At 36.2% G+C, this 19,511-nt stretch overlaps 2 protein-coding genes across 3 annotated transcripts in view; one reads left to right on the forward strand and one right to left on the reverse strand.

Moving 5' to 3' along the window:
* LOC135729190 (retinal Mueller cells isomerohydrolase) overlaps positions 1–19,511 on the reverse strand; it is a 298,130-nt gene that overhangs the window by 226,132 nt on the left and 52,487 nt on the right. The window lies entirely within an intron of this gene.
* Positions 1–19,511, forward strand: part of pde4d (phosphodiesterase 4D, cAMP-specific) — a 307,501-nt gene that overhangs the window by 154,157 nt on the left and 133,833 nt on the right. Inside the window, exon 3 of one of the 2 annotated variants that reach the window (XM_065246644.1) lies at positions 616–848. In XM_065246644.1, coding sequence (XP_065102716.1) covers positions 616–848 — 233 coding nt within the window. Of the gene's footprint in view, positions 1–615; positions 849–3,296; positions 4,040–19,511 lie in introns of those variants that run through there. The other variant, XM_065246643.2, reaches the window with a different exon arrangement.

The following is a 19,511-nucleotide window of genomic DNA, read 5'->3' on the forward strand; positions in this document are numbered from 1 at the left end:
ACGTAGTAATATTACGCACAGCCCGAAAATAGTCCCCTTGGTTACTTTCAAAGGCAGGGGACTATTTTCGGGCAGTGTGAATATCACTACGCCTGCTGCAGCCATGTTACATCAGCAAAGTCCTTGATTATTACACCAGAATGAGAGTATAGTCCTTACCATATCTGCCTAGAAAATCACAACTTTTAATTTTCTGTCGGTCTTAGTACACGATGTAACTACAGAAGACATACGTTTTAAATAGGGAAAATATTGAAACTCTTTGGTTATTTTTTTGCCTGATGCTAATGGTCTAATCAGATTCAATGGATTGTGCTAAGCTATGCTAAAAGTGCTAGCGCCAGACCCGGAGATCAGCTGAATGGATTCCAAAATGGTAAGATTTAAATGAGCATATTTTAAAAAGTGGAGTGTCCCTTTTAGGCTTCATGCCCTTCGACAGAATTTGAAAAGGATTCATTACCATGTGACTTAATCTAAATATGACTCATGATCTACTTAAACAACTGGACTTTTTTTAGGTATCTCATAAAAGTCTGATACATAATTGATGCGCATAAAATGCAATGCATTTCAGGAAATGTCACTAATTTGAAAACTCTGTCACTCTCGCAGGTCTTCGATTGTTGCCAGGAGTCCCTGGATTCGTGTCCAGTGACCTGCATGGAACCTTTTACGATCCGCAGGCTCTCCTGCCGAACGCTCCAGCTGCCTCCTCTGGCCTTCAGGCAGGCTGAGCAATACTACTGTGAGAAGAAACCGGAGACGGAGACGGCACAGCCGCGACCCGCCAGCCTCCCCCTCAGAACACCCCCTGTTATTGCCATCACCTCTGCAGACACAAGCAGGTAGGCTACAGTACTGAAATATATGAGCTCGACCCATTTTAATGACTCATGCTTTCTGACTTTAGCTTTGTGAGTCAATTTTATTTTATTTAATGTGAGTCTTTTAGTCAGTTTTGAATGATTTTCTTATTTTTAAATAGTGCAGACTATGTATTTACTTTCAAATAAGTAAATAAAATGAGTCACAGAGCCTCTTACGGAGAGATTTAGATCAGGCTTTTAAAACATTGTGAAGTCATTTGAAATGTATTGTTCCTTGCTATAAAAAACACTTAGACAAGTGTGTAAGTAAAAAAAAATAAAGCTTGTTAAGATATTTTGTGCATGCACATTAGATTTTAGAGAGCAACAAGTCAAAAAAATGTGACAAAGCTTAGAGAAAACTTTTTGTAGTCTTATAAAGTTTGACGTAATGCAGTGGACCAGTTCAGTGGTTCAAAGAATGAATACAACTCAAGCGAAGCACCTAATAAAGACAATCCAATCATAGAAAGCAACTTCTATTTATTATCATCCAAACAAAAGATGATTGACAGTCTTACCACCTAGGGACTGAGATTGTGTCAATCAAATGCTCAGTGACACGCAACATCAGCTCCTGTTTATGGTACATAGAGCTATACACAAGAGGCTTGTTTCCCATCTGACTGTGGTGAAACGTTTTCAATATCCCATAAGACTTTGTCTTTCAATTGGAAGGGCTTTATATTTTTACATTTGGATCGATGGTTTAGACAGTTGTTAAAGGTGCAGTGTGTAACTTTTAGAAGTATCTATCTAATGACAGAAAAGCAATATAATATACATAACTATATTATCGGTGGCATAAAAAGACCTTACATAAAAAACTGTTATGTGTTTATTACCTTAGAATAAGTCGTTTATAACTACATACACAGCAGGTCCCCTTACATGGAAGTCGCCATTTTGTGCCGCAATGTTTCTACAGTAGCCCTAAATGGACAAACTGCTTTACAGAGCGGTTTTGTCACTATGGTATTTTGTCTTAGACAACAACATGTTTGTCCTGTGGCGGCTACTGTAGCTTCTTTATGCTCTAGTTCACAATCTCACTGCTAGATGCTGCTATATTCTACACACTGCAGCTTTAACGTGTTCCTTTAGCTTTCGTTGAGGGGCTAACTGCACTCAAAAAATGCTGAGTTGGGTAAAAAGAGGAGGTTTCAACCTTTAATGCTTGGTTGTTTTAACCATTGTTACAGTAGGTCAGATATAAACATTTTCTGGTTTAATTTAACACAGAAGCTGAATTTGTTCTTTTTAAAAAATACCACAGCATTTTTTTAAACACTTTACATTTAAATTGGCATATTCTGATGAAATGTATAGATTGATTGCATTATTTTTCGCATGCCAAATCTGTGAATGCAAACTATCGCATCTCCTAGAAAAAAGCTATTAGTATGTAGCTGTAATAATTTGCTTCGGTATAGAGGTTTGCTTTGTTGTTCGTAATCTCACAAAGCATATCTGAGTCTGACTGATCCCTTTTGGTACGGTTCCCTTCATTTTGTTGATGTTTCAAGGCAGGAGATATCTGACATCAGCTTGACATTTTTCTGAAAACTGACATTAGTACCACACAAAAAATCATTGTGTCTTAACAGCATTATGCTACATAGTGTTCAATTGCATCTGCTCTGAATAAGCATGCAACTTTATTGTGTGTGTGCATCATTTCCATGTTTCATGCTAGCTGCGAGGCTGAAATTTACCAGGTCATGGATCCCTCTTTACAATTCAGTGAATATTGAAATAGGCCGACTTTGCTGGTTAAATTGTCTCAATTCTTCAGCCCCCCGCATTGCCTTTAATGGAACGAGCGCTTTATTCCGACACCTCTCTATTACGCACACTTATCTTTGAATTGCCTTGCTGTCAGCCCTATGTCAGAGGCAGGACAATCTTTCTAACAACGCGTTGATTTCTGTGCCTGGGTTGACTCACATCCTATTCACAGACAAAAGAGAGATGGGTTGAAGAACAGATTTGTTGTCAAAAGTAATTTCATGCTTATAACTTCAAGATTCTGTGTGGTTGTTTAATGATTATCATTCGCTCAAGTCGAACCGACACCCAAAGGATGCAGTCAGGATACTCGGCTCATGAGAGGAAACCTGAGACAGTGTATGTCGATCTGGTAGGATTTTCAGAGTGGTCGGCCTCCTATAATCAAACAGATAAAAGCATGGGTTATTTTATACTTTGTTGTGAAAATGAAGGTAAAGCAGAAATGTTTTCTTCTAAGCCATCACTGCAAAAACACTTTTGAGCACTTTTGTTTTTAAGAAGGTAGGTATAAAAAAAAGGACTTTGTTTTTCAAAGTGGTCCATAGGGTAGCAAAGAGCTAAGGGCGTTAGGCTCCTCCCCCTGAGCTGTCAATCAAGCTAAGGCAAATAAATATTGATCTCCTCTCCCGGCATCAGTTCTGTGAAGTGAAAGTGAGAGCACTTGGGGGTATTTTACGTCCAGACGAAGCGAGATACTAGGATGGTTATACGCTTAAATGGACTCGCTGGTTTGTTTAGAAAGCAATTATAAGGACACGCATTTATAATCGATAGTTTTATGTTATTATGGACAGTATGAAAGAAGCGCGCGGAAGCAGTTACGAACGCGGACGATCAAACACAGGACATAATGGAGCAAGCTGGTATCAAAACTATCCTATATTCAAAGGACAGTGACTTTGCTGCGTGTTTGCACTTGTATTTGGATATTTCATGTAGAATATAATTTTTCCTGAAACTAGCAATAATTAAGAAGAGCGGTTCATGGATGTTATCCAAGTTTCGGACAATTCCAGTCAGGCGTCGTTGCAATAACTATAATAGCACAAAAGGATAGTTGTGCGGTTTTTCTTACCCGTCTAGACAACTGTATATGGAAGAATGGATGCTGGCAGCGAGGTGTCAACTATTGTTTCTCCCGGTACCGATGGAAATCTCCCCAAACATTTGTGGAGGCAACAGAACCCGGTTCCTCTTCAGCTGCAGAACACTTTCGGATCGCGTAAAAACAACCGGGTGAGACAGAGGGGCTTTTCGGACACAGAGAAGTACCTCAAACCCCGGACCATGGATCGGACATATGCCGTTGACACCGGTAACCGTCCCGGTCTGAAGAAATCCAGAATGTCCTGGCCATCGTCCTTTCAAGGACTTAAACGGTGAGAATGAGATTTTGTTCATACAGTCCATGTAAACAAGGCGGTTGATGCTTGTTATGATAAAATATGACTATTTTAAATGCGTTTTATGTTGTTTTTAAAGTGTGGTAAATAGGCAAGCTTGCTCTTTTTTATTGCACTAAACGTATCGTAGATAGACTACGTAACGTAGATCACATTACAGTATATTATAAAATAGGCTCAAACAGAAACTAAGTTTATAGTTTGTAATTTGGAAATGTCTGTTTACATTCATGGCTTATAAAATTGTTTTCTATGTCCCAATTTGCATACAGTACTAAATAGTATGCAAAATTCCTGCGTATGAAATTGCCTTCTTCAATACTACGTCTACGTAGTATGTAAAATTCAGTATGTGTAGTGAATAGTGTGTCCAAAACCTGCAAAAACAGTATGCGAGAAAACCTGCTTCTTCTGAGATTTATCATCAGTATGCATCAAATGGACACTTTTGTGTCTGAAATTGCCTACTTCCATAGTATATAGAAGATGAAAAATCATTATGCGTAGTGATAGTATGTCCCAAATCTCAGTATGCCAGAAACAGTAAGCGATAAATACCTGGATGGTCTGCTGCTGTTATCAATGTGTATCAAATGGAAATTTTCTATCTGAAATTGCCTACTTCTGTACTATTACCATGTGTACTATATATATATATAGGCGAAAAATAGAATGTGTAGTGAAAAGTAAGTTCCAATTCTCAGTATGCAAGAACAGCGATAAATACCTTGGGAGAAGCCACCAAATTTTAAAAAGGTGGATCCCAGTACGCATACTTATGCACTATTCTGTCATTTTGTGGTTAAAATGTAAGTACTGTGTTCACACCATAGACTATAATAAAGATGGACGTAGTGTCCATGAAGTCACCCATTTGTTTCTGAAGATTGTTTTTGAAGCTAAAAGTAGGCGATGTCTTCCGTCGCCATCTTGACCGCGCATCACCGCACATCACTCACGGATTTCCAAACACGGGTAAGGAGGCGGGAAGTGGGTGAAGCTGAGGTGACTGGTTGCTGAAACCACGCCTGCCTAGGTTGATTTCACTGACAGAAGTGGCTGGTCAACTGTCACTGAAGTAGCCACGCCCCTAATTATACAGAACTTTAAGGTTTAATATAATTTTAATGGATGAGTTACAAAAAATTCACCCGCCTCACAGTTGTCATGAAGGGAAAAATTAGCTATACAGACCAAAATCACTTTTTGTACCAAGCTGTAAACATATTATATATATTTACTAACTGTAAAGTTGGCCATTTTAACATGGAGGTCTATAGGAATTGACTCCCTTATGGAGCCTGCCTCTAGCGACCAGTCGATGAATTGCAGTTTAAATTACTTCAGTATAGACTTCATCAGAGAGATCCGAAGGTTGCCCCTCAGTTCACACTGAAATTTCCAACAAGAGGTGCATTTTACACACTTGAATTATGAACTCATTCAAGTAAATAAAGTGTGAAATGCTGGACAGTTGACCCTTAGCTAAGCCACACCTGAAAACCGCCACACACCAATCGTAGCAACCGTAACTAGGCGTGGGAGGTCTGACAAGCTTTCGAAGCAAGGGAAACACGCCGAAGCGTTGTGAATATGGATTGTGTAAATCTGATACCCGGTATCCTAAAAATTTGGATAGGTGGTGGATTTTTTCCTTTCCTTAAACTTAAAACCCAAGTGGAGAAATGCCGGACATGGATCAAGCAGTGTGGAATTCACAGTTAAATATCGACAGGGTTAACAAAAACACATACGTTTGCTCCAATGTAAGAGCACGCTAATGTTAGCTGGCTAGCTAACTCATCAGCCCCGGCTAGGGCAGATGGCCTTTCTGTGGAGAAACTTCCTTTCTGGAGTTTGCATATCCTTCCTGTGTCACCGGTTTCCTCCCGGAGGCAAAAAACCTGCAAGTTAGGCAAATTGGAGATATCAAATTGTCCCTCCCCCAACCTGTGTATGGATCAACTTGTCTGAATAAAAAAAAACTTGTGTATGGATTAACTGGTTTTCGCCATGAATATAGCCATATGCTGGAATGGCGTAAAGAAATAAAGGAAGAAGAAGCAGCTACTCATCATTGCTTTGTAAATAATAATGGTTCTTTAATGCATATTTTAATGTAAAATAAGATGATTAAAGGCAAGACGGAGGCTGACTGACATACTTAAAAAAAATATTTTAGCATTTTGTTAATAGGCGGCCTACATCCGAGTACGCCAATCTGATCACGCTCTCTCGGGGTTTTATAAGCGGGAGAATGTTATCATTGCAAAGTGATCAGGCGTCTTGCGTTTTGTGTTCCACAGTTTGATTTATAATTATTAGATTATTTGTACAAATTTCACTTACCCTGCCGTGCATGAACAAAGCTGTTCCTCAATTTGTGTGTTTCCCATTTGAATGGTCAGCGTATAAGGGCACCTGCGGCTTGTGCTGAGACCTGTAGACTTTAGCTTCAATTTTGATTAAATTATTTCCTTATCGGTTGCATATTATGTCGTGGATTTATCCCTTGAATGCATACTGCAGTCCCTTTTGTCTTGCTCTCTCAAATATTTCACCTGTTCGCCAAAAATTACAAATTATTTCCTTGAGAATGTCTGTGCATGTCGGTGCATACATACTGTAATAGACTTTCCAGGTGCAAAAGCTTGACAGGCGTAGCAACAGTAATTAAGAGGGCGGGGCTTAGTGAAGGGTCAATTAATGCATTTAACAATCACAGTTTTAAAGTGAAAGGTAGGCTGGGATATCAGGTGGTACGCGATTAATGTTCGGCTACACAGACAATTACACATCAGCCTGACAGTGACTGAGGTCACCCTGGGCAAAACAGGGAACACTGACTGTCCAAGCATCCACAAATTATAATAGAGGATATTATTTAAACAGCTGTTTATGAGCATATTATTACACATTTAAACAAAAATTGTATAAACTCGCAGTGTACACAGCAGTCTCCAGGCTCAGAATTGCCTACAGCAATACATTAATAATTTGTAAAAAAAATCCATATACATGAGTCCATGTCTGGTCATCTTGGATTTTATTATGGAGATAAAAATTAGTATCTGATGTATTTGGTAGTTTTGCATTATCATACGAGTGTATAGCGTGATTTTGTTGTTATTTCCCTATGGCATTTAAGATCAATTGGACCCGTAAGCGCTGCATGACGTCAGACTTAACAAGCGGAGACCCACAACTCATTACGAGAGGGAGGAGTTTATGGATGCTATTATTCACTGAATGATTATAATAAATGTTTCAGTAATGTAAACTACAAAGTATGTATTTGATGTGTGTGATTGTAAAAGGTCACAATGAGTGTATAGGGAACAACGTTTGCTAGAGCAGCCCAGTACTTTTATTTAGCTTTTTCTAAAATGTGTATGCTTTCCCATAACAATAAAAGTTATTTTAGGGCACAGTATAAGTAGGCGAATTGGGATGCACAAGTATATAAAAACATTCATGACCCCTATAAAAACTTGCAGTTTTATTTACTGTGTTGACATTTCCTGTAAAAACAAATTTTGGGTGGGTGTCGCTGGACATATTAAAGGGTTCGCTCTTTTAGAGAGTTTAGTTCACAGCTGTGACATTTGTTATTTGCTATTTCTACTTAGTGGTGGGTTGTGTTAGGTGAAAAGGATGTTCACATTGTGGAAAGCATTTTATTGGACAAAATAAGTATATGCCCCTGCATTGAAAATGAGTCATCTATATTTTAGGTCTGATTTTCTGGCAGAGAAAGATAAGTTTTAATAGTACGTATGCAATATGTATATCTCCTAAAAAATATTTTAGAAGATGGATGAATTTTTCAGATGAATTGCATTAATAGCCAGACAGATCTATATGTGTGTCACATAATCAAATAAGCAAATGGGCAAGGAAAAAATGTGTTTGGTAATTATAATCAATATTTCTAATTAACCCAGAGCAAGAGGCACAGCTTCTCCGGAGGAGTTTGTGCATAAGTACATTTCATGTCTGTTGCTCTCTGGAGAACCCTCTTGAGAACCGCTGTCCTTCACGGCTCTTCCCATATTCAGTACATGAGAAATAAGACTGTATACACACACATCATAGACTAATTCATTACTAGCTGAACACTGCATTCACTTTAAATTCCCTGTTGGTCTCATACTTGGCAAAAGGAGACCATCGGTTCAAATGTTCCCCGTAGGAAAGCGGGTGTTTATCAAAGAGCCTTAGTTACAGGCAGTGGCATGCAGATATTCTGAAATCAGCTATAGAAATGAAATATATTCAGAAAAATTATTATTCATAGATTATATATCTTTCAGGTCAGAGTAATAAAACGTGTTTTCTTGCATTTTTTTATTAGCTTTGTCCAAAGATCTCATGAGTTATAGTATAAATATGCAATAGTGTAATTTCACATCGTTGCATAGATTTAAGGTTTTTATTTGTCACACGCATATTTGTAGTGGTGAATTGAAAGTCTGGTCACTCTACAGACTGTGCAAATATAAATAAATTAACTGACATAAAGAATAAAAGATAAAATATATGAATAAAATAAACATTTATTTGCAAAAAATCTATTAAGAAAACCAGCAGAGTGGCTGTACCATGGAAAAGTCACATCAGTCACCTTGACATACATTGCATTGTTTTTACCCTTTTCTGTCATTTATTTACTTTCATTGACTTTATGTCAACCCCCCCCCCCCCCCCCAAAAAAAAAAACTCTCCCCGGTTGTGTTGTAACCAGCTAGTTCAAAAGTCAGGACACTGGCTAGGGAGTTGAGCATTTTTATTGCACTGAAACTTTTGATCTCAGCAAATTCCCAGAATGCACCACCGAGCATCAGTACTATATTCACTTACTGTAAATGTCATCATGTTTTCAATAAAGTCTGTCAGGTTCCTAGAGGAAGAACATCAATTTGAGTGAAACAATTTTTGCTTTAAAAGAGTTTGTTTGTAATTTTCTTCCATCTGTAGTTTTGTCTGTACTGTCTGCAGGATGGGGTTCTAATACAACGTTGATAGGCCTAAATATCAGCTTTATTTTACAACCTTTTAAAAATTTTAAGATTGTGTCATCGGTTGCCATAGTCTAGGAGAAAAAGTAAGTTGTTTTTTTCTTACAATTAAGTGTCTTTTGCCATGAGGTCATAAACAAGAATGGGGTAAACAAGTTAATAATTATGTAATTAATTGCTTTGTAAGTCCATTTAAATACATTTTCTCATTTCTAGGGAGCAGCATTTTCCTATTAGACTCCTTGAGGTTATGAAATTCAATTTAGACACATTTAAACCGCAACTAGACTGCATGACTCATTTCAGTCTATTATCACACTCTTAATTTCCAGCGTCACCGCACCCCTTTATTTTGGGTTTTCTGGGTTGAGCAAATCAGTCACAATTTTTTTTTAAGATAAGGGTGTAAATGTGAACTACAGGTTTAAAGTCCACTGTGGTAAAAATCAAGTTTTTATCGTTAATTATATGTGTGTGTGGTATTTTATGCTTTAAGAGAAACCATGTGCAAATTCATCATTCAACACCATTGGCGAGTTTTCCAAAGACTTTTCTTTATATGTATATTAGGGCCGGGACTTTAACGCTTTAATTAAGATGAATTAATTACACAGAAAATAACGCGTTAAACATTTTCGCACTTATTTTTGCACCGCGGAACATTTCTCATTGGATGAAGTGATTTGTTGCTGTTTTCGGGATTCTGATTGGCTTACGTGGGCTTGAGCTTTTAGTTACACCGCCACCTACAGGTTGGGCATGCTCTTGACGGCATATATACTGTACACGGATACGTGTCAATTAACACTTTTCTGAAAACTGACAAGTGTGCATGAAGTTATTTTGATGCCGGAGAGGTTAAAATGTCCGTTTATGAAATAGCTGCACACGTGTAAACGTCTTGAATTAGAGTGAATTGTTTAAATGCAGCTCTTGCGTACGCTTTGAGTAAATGGCTTATGAATCTGCATGCAGTGCGAGGGCAACAGTTGTTTAATTAAGTGCTTGAGCCAGTGTGCGCAGGTACTTTTAATGGAGCCTGCCAGTCCCAAGAAGAGCAACCGGGACTTTCTCCATAAAGCGCGGCTGAATGATGGGTTTATTATTACTATAAATGAAAAAACACGAACAAAACAATCTCGCTTATATTAAACATGTATATTATAACAAAACGAGTAAACATGCCACTTCTGCCATCGTCATTGTCAGTCAGGTCGCCTCATACACTCTTACGGTAATAAATGAAATCTGACACCTGCATCTCCATGATGTGACGTGCATTCAGCTCACACTGAATTCAGGCAGAAGACACATTCAGTTTTTAATGTCTGCTCTCTTTAACAAATCTAAATGATTTAATTACAAGAAAATATCAAAACGACGGTGCCGTGCGGGATAAGTGATCTAATCGGTGAGAGGCTAAAGCACCGTGTATCACCAGTTACACCGACTATTGCAACAAGCCTAAACATACATTATGCAAACACAAACTTTTATTTTGTATGCAATAAATCGTGACTAATCGTTTAACAGCATTGTTTTATCTACAATGTAGGCCTATACTACTGCATGTGTTGCTCTGTTAAAAATCTGTCATCATTTACTCATGTCACTAAACACAAAATAGGTTATGTTGCAGAATCTCTGCTTTTCTTTACACAATAAAAAATGAATAGTAAGTAGGGACCGATCCTTATTCACAGAGGTCTCTATTCACTTTCATTCAGATTTTGACACTTTTGACATTGACCTTATCATATACTTGTTAATGCTCATGCTTTATTAGAAAAGATTTAATAGATAATGATGTTCAGCAATTGCTTTGACATGTTTAAAGAACAGCATGAGAAGGGTCCCAGTGTAAAATATCACTGAACCTCACTTCTTATAACCTTCTCTGTGCACTGTGACAAAGAAATAGGACAAGCTTGAAAGAATTCAATCTATGGCGACTGATTCCAGGCATTCAATGCAGCAGTCCATGGAAAAAAACTGTGATGTGAACATATTCGATATACTGCTGCTTGTCTGTTTGAGTCGCTGAGCCCAGTAACATTAGACCTCTAGGTCAGGAGAGCCTTTGATGGATGACATTATTAGGAGAGGGAGCTGCATTATCTGATTGTCTTGATAGGGGTGTCTTGCCTGATGATTGAGAATGAGATGTCTTATTCTTATACTAATATCAACCTCTATGCTTTTTTAAGTGATACAGTATGTTTTTGTCTGTCGAGCGGCATGGATTTGGTTTCCAAAGTAGTCTCAGTTGTTGTACTCTTTCATACACAAATGTACACACACACGTACACACACCGACTGCCAAATCCCTCAGAGACCTGATATGCATCTTGGTAGAGAACTGCCTGTAGTGGAAGACAAAGGTTTCTCGTAGTATCGACACATGAACGCTTTAAATTCAGATCATTTCCAGTGCACACGGATAGCACACCATAAAAACCAAAGAGTCTGATAGGAAAAATGTGAAGATGTTTCTAGCAACATAAATTAAGCAATGTTCCGAAAAGTGGTGTTGCTGATAAGTGGTGAAATTATGAAAAAAAGCTTTTTCAAGCATTTCGGGTCAAATAAATAAAATTATATATATCGAATGTTACGTGTAAAAAGGCTAAAAATATAAAAGCAGGACAATTGAAATATAATTGTCAAGCCTTATGTAAGTTGCCATCAATATAGATCAATGCAGCCATGCTATGGCAGATTCGTTTATACAGTTAAAGGATTAGTCCTTTAAAAAAAATATCAGATACAGTAATTTACTCACCACCATGTCATCCAAAATAATGATGTCTTTCTTAGTTCAGTCAAGAAGAAATTATGTTTTTTGAGGAAAACATTCCAGGATTTTTCTCATTTTAATGGAATCTAATGGACCCCAACACTTAACAGTTTTAATGCAGTTTCAAATGGCAGTTTCAAAGCAATCCCAAATGATGCATAAGAGTCTTAACTAGCGAAACCGATTTTCATTTTTGGCAAGAAAAAAAAAATGTACTTTTAGTCCACAAAACAATCACGAATGATACTGTTGAATGTCTTTTTGTCAGTTTATTGTTTAAAATGGTCCACAAATGTGCGTTTCATATATGTAACACGTGATCTTTCGACGTCATTAAGCAATTACGTGAGGTCGCGCTGGCTCCTCAGCTGCAGGAAGAAGAGAAGTTGTGGTTTAAAAGTGCATATTTTAGTTTTCCATGCCAAAAATGACAATTGTTTTGCTAGATAAGATCCTTTTGCCTTGTTTGGGATCGTTTAGAGTCCTTTAAAAACTGCAATTTTAAACTGCATTAAAACTGTTAAGTGTTGGGGTCCTTTAAAGTCCATTAAAATTTTTTTAAGAAAATGGACTAATCCTTTAAGCAATGTATTTCACAATGATTATAATGTGCAATAGCTGATAAATGGTAAAATGAGGGTTCCTTAGTATGAAAAAAGCTTTTTCAAAGCATTTTGGGTCAAATAACAAAAAAATAAAATACATATCGAATGTTACGCGTGAAAAGGCTAAAAATATAAAAGCAGGGGAATTGAAATATTATTGTCAAGCCTTATTGTTGCCATCAATATATAGATCAATGCAGCCATATGGCAGATTCGTTTATACACTTAAAATTTGATGGCAGAGATAACCGATAACATCGAGCAGCGAAGGCTTTTACCCATGATGAGCAGTGCTGTCACTACTGCTGAATACATTCTGTCTATAAACATGGATGGAGTGTTGTGTCTCTCAGGGGTGCTCGATTGATGCACAGCTGTGTACTGAATCAGTGGTCACATTGGGAACTTGTGATAAGAATCAAGCAATGATTGTCTGGTCCATCACGGATTCGCATTCGTACATACAGAATGTCTACTTTTCCACTGTTTCGTAGTTCAGACATGAAAAACATATTGGAGAATTTTAAACAGATGATTTCCAGGTCTGGAAAAATCTATCCATGGACGACTGGAAATCATGGAAATCTTTTAGTGGAGGCTGGCTCTAATGTGTGTGTGGCCAGATATTTGTTTCAATATGAAGTTGCCATCTGGTATGCCTAAAAAGTATATTGTACCATTTCCTGTTACACAGATGTGCTCTGTTCACAGAAGACCCTAATTAGACAGGTTGCCGACTCCTGAAGCATGTTTCACTTCACCCCTACACAGCAGATTATATCACGAAGCAAACCCTTAGTAAAAGTAATTTCACCTGTCACTGGTAATAAATCCAATAATCGCTGTGTATTCCTGATGGTTTTGCTTTGGATCATATAGAATATAAAATTCACCAACATCAGGAATATTGGGGTGACTTCAACACCTTCTTATATTTTATATTTGTAGAACAATATAAAATTAGTTTTGCAATTTTTTCTTATCTCACAATAATGAGGGAGTAGGAAAAACTGATTGCTTAAAGTGATGGCATGGGACAGTATTTTCCAAAACACAATAAACGGCAGTCTTCCTTCACTGGAGAATGCAATAAATTCGCTGAATACACACAGAATCCTAGTTTTCCTCATCTACTTTGCACTTCGTGATCAACAAAGAAACAAAAACAAAATAATACTTTGATGTAGGGGTGTCCTCGACTAAGGATTTACATATTCGAATCAGAATTGTCAAATCTTTCCATAGTCGACCGATAGTCGAATCATCTATGTTTGTGTGCATGGGTTGGGAGGGGGCCAGACCAGGTACAAATTGGTAACTTTTATTTTCTTTCACAAGCAGCACAACAACTTTCTGATAAAGTGACCAAAACTGTCTTTCAAGTAATAAACGAAGACAAAACTGACGATGCATTTATATATATATATATATATATATATATATATATATATATATATATATATATATATATATATATATTTTTTTTTTTAAGGTCAAATGTAAGGCAACATTTGTTTAATTATTCCTCATAACATTTTAAAGCCACGATCTACAGAACATCACACAAAAATACACTGTTAACGATTTCCCTGTATTTTTACAGTACGGTACTGGCAGCACGGTTGCCAGTAAGTTACTGTATTTTGGTTTTACAGTACTGTACTGTAATACCATTTTACAGTACACAAACTAGTACTGTATAGTTACAAAGCAGTACTGTACTGTAATTTTACAATATTTTATTACAGTAGTCTATTTTTACAGTAATTTACTGTAATGTCTATATTGACCCATAAATACTATTTATTACTTATTACAGTTAATACAATAATATTATATAAAATAGCTAGAGATTTAGGTTTAAATCTATAGTTATTAATATGGTAAAAATGCTAAATTAAAACATAATGAATTAAAAGGCAATCCAAGCAATGTTTGTATCAAAATTTTATTAAAAAAAAACATTTAATTGAAACAAACATATTTAAAACAAGATTTTAAACAATAATAAACATATAATCAAGTAACATAAAATAAAATAAACAAGTATAAACAAGTTTGGAGACCCCTGCTGTAACATATTTAACTCTGGCAAATAGAACACTGTTCCATAGTTTGAAGTTTTCAGTTTAAAGTCCATCATCGACTAAAAGGTAACATTTCACTGTGGTAAAAACAACACTGGCCCATAGTTTTAAATATTCTACTTGAATTTCATTTAACACTAAAAATAAATGCATTAAACTGTGGCAGACAGACCACAGTGGCCTTTACTTTGAAGTCGTCCATTCGAACTCAATCAGCGACTGCATGAAGCTGTTCACATGGGGGTTAATGGCCACAGCTTTTCTCTGCACCAAGTTCCTTGTCTTTTTGCTTGCTCCTTGTCTGGATGTGCACTTTTTCCCATCTTTGGAATTAATTCTATCCAGAAACCTGTTAGAAATATCATAAACATTAAGTCAACAAATATAAGATAGAAAAAGATTCTTAAAAAATTAAACTCAGCCTTGAATTTACTCCTATTCTGAAACCTTTTGCTCTTATTCTACTGTTCCACACCTAATTTCACTAAAATACAGAAGATTCACTTACCTCTGAACAAACTCTTTCCTCAATGGACAGCATCCACCTGGATCATGTCATGATTGAATGTCCTGAACAGAAAGTACAATTGTTACTGATTTGGACACAACTTTTTATTCTGAAAACAAAATCTTTTGTCAATAAAGTCCAGGGACACCTCTGCTAAATAAATACAATTATTAAATTAAATTTCTTATAACCAAAGTCTGAATATTTCTGTTTGTATATTTCTACATGGCAAACTAAGACAATTGTGTACATGTTGTGTATGGTCGTGTTACAGTGTTGTGTGTGAATGAGTGAATGAGTATTTAAAGAAACTGTAGTGGTAAAGTGCAAACTTACCAAACATAATGTGCTTGGTGTGTGTCTGGTATCACCCGTTGTGCCTCCACATCTGCCTTAACTCCTATAAAAGTGCAATGACACTCATGTAAACTACAAATAAAAAGTGATCAGCACATTCCTGTGTACTTTTACATGTGACGTGAAAGCATTTAATATTGCAGTCGAAAAAATACATGACTTGTAACTGTACATCATGTACTTGCCTGGTGCCTTTAAAGATGATCCATCTTACCCAATCCAGCTTACAAGCAATGGTAAGACTGTAAAAAAGACAAATGTTACAAAATCTGTTAGCCATAGAAATAAATAGACATTGTGAAGGAAATGGAAAAAGAAAATTTAGTAATACTTTACTACAATAGTTTATTCCTTAACATTTGGTAATGCCTTAGCTAATATGAACTAACAATGAACAATATATTTTACAACATTAATAATATTTGATAATGTTCATTGTGCAGAGACAAAGTGATTGATTTAAAAATGTATTAAGTGTTTAAATCTAATATCATGCTATGCTAACAAATAAAACATTACTGTAAGTGTTAAGTCAGTTGTAAAACAAATATATATATATATATATATATTAGTTGTTATATTATATGTTATATATAAATATCTAAATAAGTCTTTTTTTAATTATAACATCTTGTCTACAGAAAATCTCTGAAAATGTCTCGTTTAGTGCAGAAAATAGCGATTTATAGTGATAAGGTAAAAAGACTGTCCCTTTAATGTTTAACCCGGACCGGCTGCGGTGTAACACTATGTCACGCAAAGTTTTTTAACAAGTAGCTAGCTGCTCACTTTAAAGATAAACATGATCGCCTAAATCTGAGCAATCCTGGTGATGCCAGTTTCCTACACGATGTTATAATGGACTATTTTACATCCAGAGATGAAGGATCAGATGACAGAGACGAGAAGACAAAGGTACGTAAATGCGGAGCCCATTCTCTTTTCGTGCATTGATTTGATGTGTTTTGGAAACTTATATACAGCGTGTAATGCATCTGAAGTGGTGGAAACAATATGCCATAAAAATGTATTGGACAACTTACTGGACGTGTAAAACGCTTTAGAGAAGATATTCTCTGCTTTTGATGATATACCGTAATATAATAACAACAACAATACGCGCGGCAATCCCTTTCGTTCATCTGATATTAAGATGAGCCCAGGTCTGAATGATATTTGGTCAAAGTTAAAGCTGCGATGAGTTCGATGCATGTATCCAGTTAAATATGAGGTTTCTTGTTTTCACTTCTGTGGAGGAGTTCGGTATGCTGTGTACGGCGTGTCAAGTCCTGTCTGTTTACAACCACGAGTCAGCCTTACCAAACAGTCGAACTTAATACTTTTCTCTGACGCTAACTGAACGGATGAAACGCCGAGATAAACGACCATTATGCTGGGACCGCAAGACCGCGCTGGCGGGTTGTCTTTGTCCATTTCGTTAAAAATAGTTTCATTGTCACCACACTTTCAACACAATATAAACTCACCAAAACCCTCATAATTTAGTTAAAACAACCCTATATTCATTAAAAAAAAGGTGTAAAGCGAGTTAAAGCAGCGGTAGACATCTGTGTGTAAGCTTACTTTCTGAGGGAGATTGAAACTTTGTTGGCGACCGTTTTTCTCTCTCATTGCACGTTTAAAACAATATTGTGACAAACTATTGACAACATTCTTAAACTAAAAATTAAGTTTTCATGAAACAGAAATATTTCAAACTTACCGAACTGCCAGAAATCAATCGTCCTCCTTCAGCTGCAGCCAGGAGTTGTGCTCTCTCTCCCTCTGTGTGATTTGACGTTGGCGCACTTTCTCTGATTATTGCAAGTACACCTGGCACATTACAGCAATGGCTACAGCAAGGTTACATCAAGACCAAAATATACTGTAAAATTTTCCCGCTCAAACAAATTTACCCAGAATGCATTATGAACTGCAGTACTGTACTGTAATGTACACATACAGTATAGTACTGTGGATTTTTACAGTAATGTACTGCTAAATCTACAGCGACATCTAACAGTGTACATTTTGATAACTAAACCTAAAAAAATGGTGATCCTGCCTTGGAAACTCCGGCTACAATTCAGTGTTTTTATTTAATTTGGAGATAGCGCGTCAAAGCAGTCATGACCAAAAAAAAAACGACAAATGACAAATGACAAATAATTTGTGATTGTGACTGTAAATGATAAAAACTAATCTTTATATACAATTCATTAAACGTTAATTTATAACAAGAAAAACACTGAAATTAATGATTTTATAGACACTACGCGTTATTATTTAGCACAGAAATACCTGCTTGCTTGCTTTGACTTTGATAATCTCTGTATTAACTTTAGATACAAAAAGACCGGATGATATTATTTATTTCAGGAATCTCTTTGCTATCATTTGAAAGTGAACACCGCCCGACCATAATATTAAATCACAAGAAAGACATTCGTGTCAGGCAGAAATAGGTTCGGTGCAGATACTTCCGTTTCATCACCGAAATAAAAAAACGGCTTACCTGTTTTGACAAGATAACCACTATGTTTTAAATACATTTTAAAAACGTATACTCGTCGAAAAACATCCGTTTTTTAATGTTTAGTCTGATGAACTCCTAAATATGAGACGCAGAGCACCTAGCCCGTTCGGCTAAATTACAATGGCAAGCATGGCCAGCACGCAATAGCGCAACATCGATACAACGAAAAGCTATCCAAAATGTACATACTTAAATTAGATCAGAATTTACGTTTATAATAAATACAATTTTTTTAATAAAATAAGGTCAGAAGTAACAAAGTGCAGAACAAATATGCAAAATGCCTCAAGTGCACGGAAACACAAGCCAAATAGTTAAATCAGATAACCCAAAGTGATTTATAAATAAAATAAAATATAGAAATTATTAAAAGAACGAAAGGCATAATATCATTTGCCATCTATGTCTTTTAAATGAAGAAACAAAGAGGCAATGGTTTATTAACATATAAACCTCTTATGGACGTGTAGCCCGGTCACAGGGGTTGTTGGATTTATTAACGCATTTTAAAAATATTTATTGAAAGCTGCTACTTCACATATTATTTGCAGCATTATCATAATATGCAGTATATTAATATATTGTGAGAAAGCTGTTATATGTGAAATCAGATAATGAGTGCACATATACGGCCAAAATTGAATGATCCTCATTTCATAACACATCTGCGACGATTCGACTGTGAGATTGGTAGTCGAATCAGGCTTCTCCTATCGATGCATCGAATCTTCGACTAGTCGGGGTCACCCCTACTTTGATGGCATTGATAAACCTGGAGTGGTTTTCTGTGATGGGGAAAAAACGTAAGCCATCAAAATCTAATAATTTACGCGAGAGGCACTCGGGAGACGGAAAAATGCCGGCTGTTGCTTGTTCTCACTTGACAGCATCAAGCATCTGTCATGCTAACACATTGACCTCAGGGTTCTTATGGAAAATTTTCCATTAATTTACTCGAAGTCAGCGAAAATCGAGCAACTTCGATCAGCAAACTGATCGCTGTCAAAAAAGTTCAGCGACGATGTCTCAAGGATGACAGCAGCAATAATGACAGTGTTCTTAATATGACAAAGTAAGTGTTTTGATTAATGCCATTAATGTAAATTTTTTACCACTATTCAACTAAATGAATATACAATGGCAAAGATGAATGCACATTTATATATTGATTCAATAGATTTATAGCATTTTGAAAAAAAAACCATAATATATCTTTGAAAATCAAATTATGGATTAGATTTGTTTTATGTTATTATAACCTAAAGATGTTATGTGAAAGTTTGTAACAGAAAATAGTGGTTTACATCTTGTCACTTTTTTGGTATAAAAAACAAGTTTTTACCGAAATAGTCAAAATGGATTTATTGCATTCTGGAACCAAACTCTTTATTTATATAGGAATAGGAAAATTATTTAAAAACAGGAAAATTATAAAATGAAATTTTGGCAGTGCTGTCATAGGATGTCTGGAATGGACAGATGATACATCGCTGATGTCTCATTTGAATTCCCACTGTTGGAAAATAATCTGACCCACTTC

The sequence above is a fragment of the Paramisgurnus dabryanus genome, chromosome 11, assembly GCF_030506205.2.
Source record: "Paramisgurnus dabryanus chromosome 11, PD_genome_1.1, whole genome shotgun sequence".
Lineage (NCBI taxonomy): Eukaryota > Metazoa > Chordata > Actinopteri > Cypriniformes > Cobitidae > Paramisgurnus > Paramisgurnus dabryanus.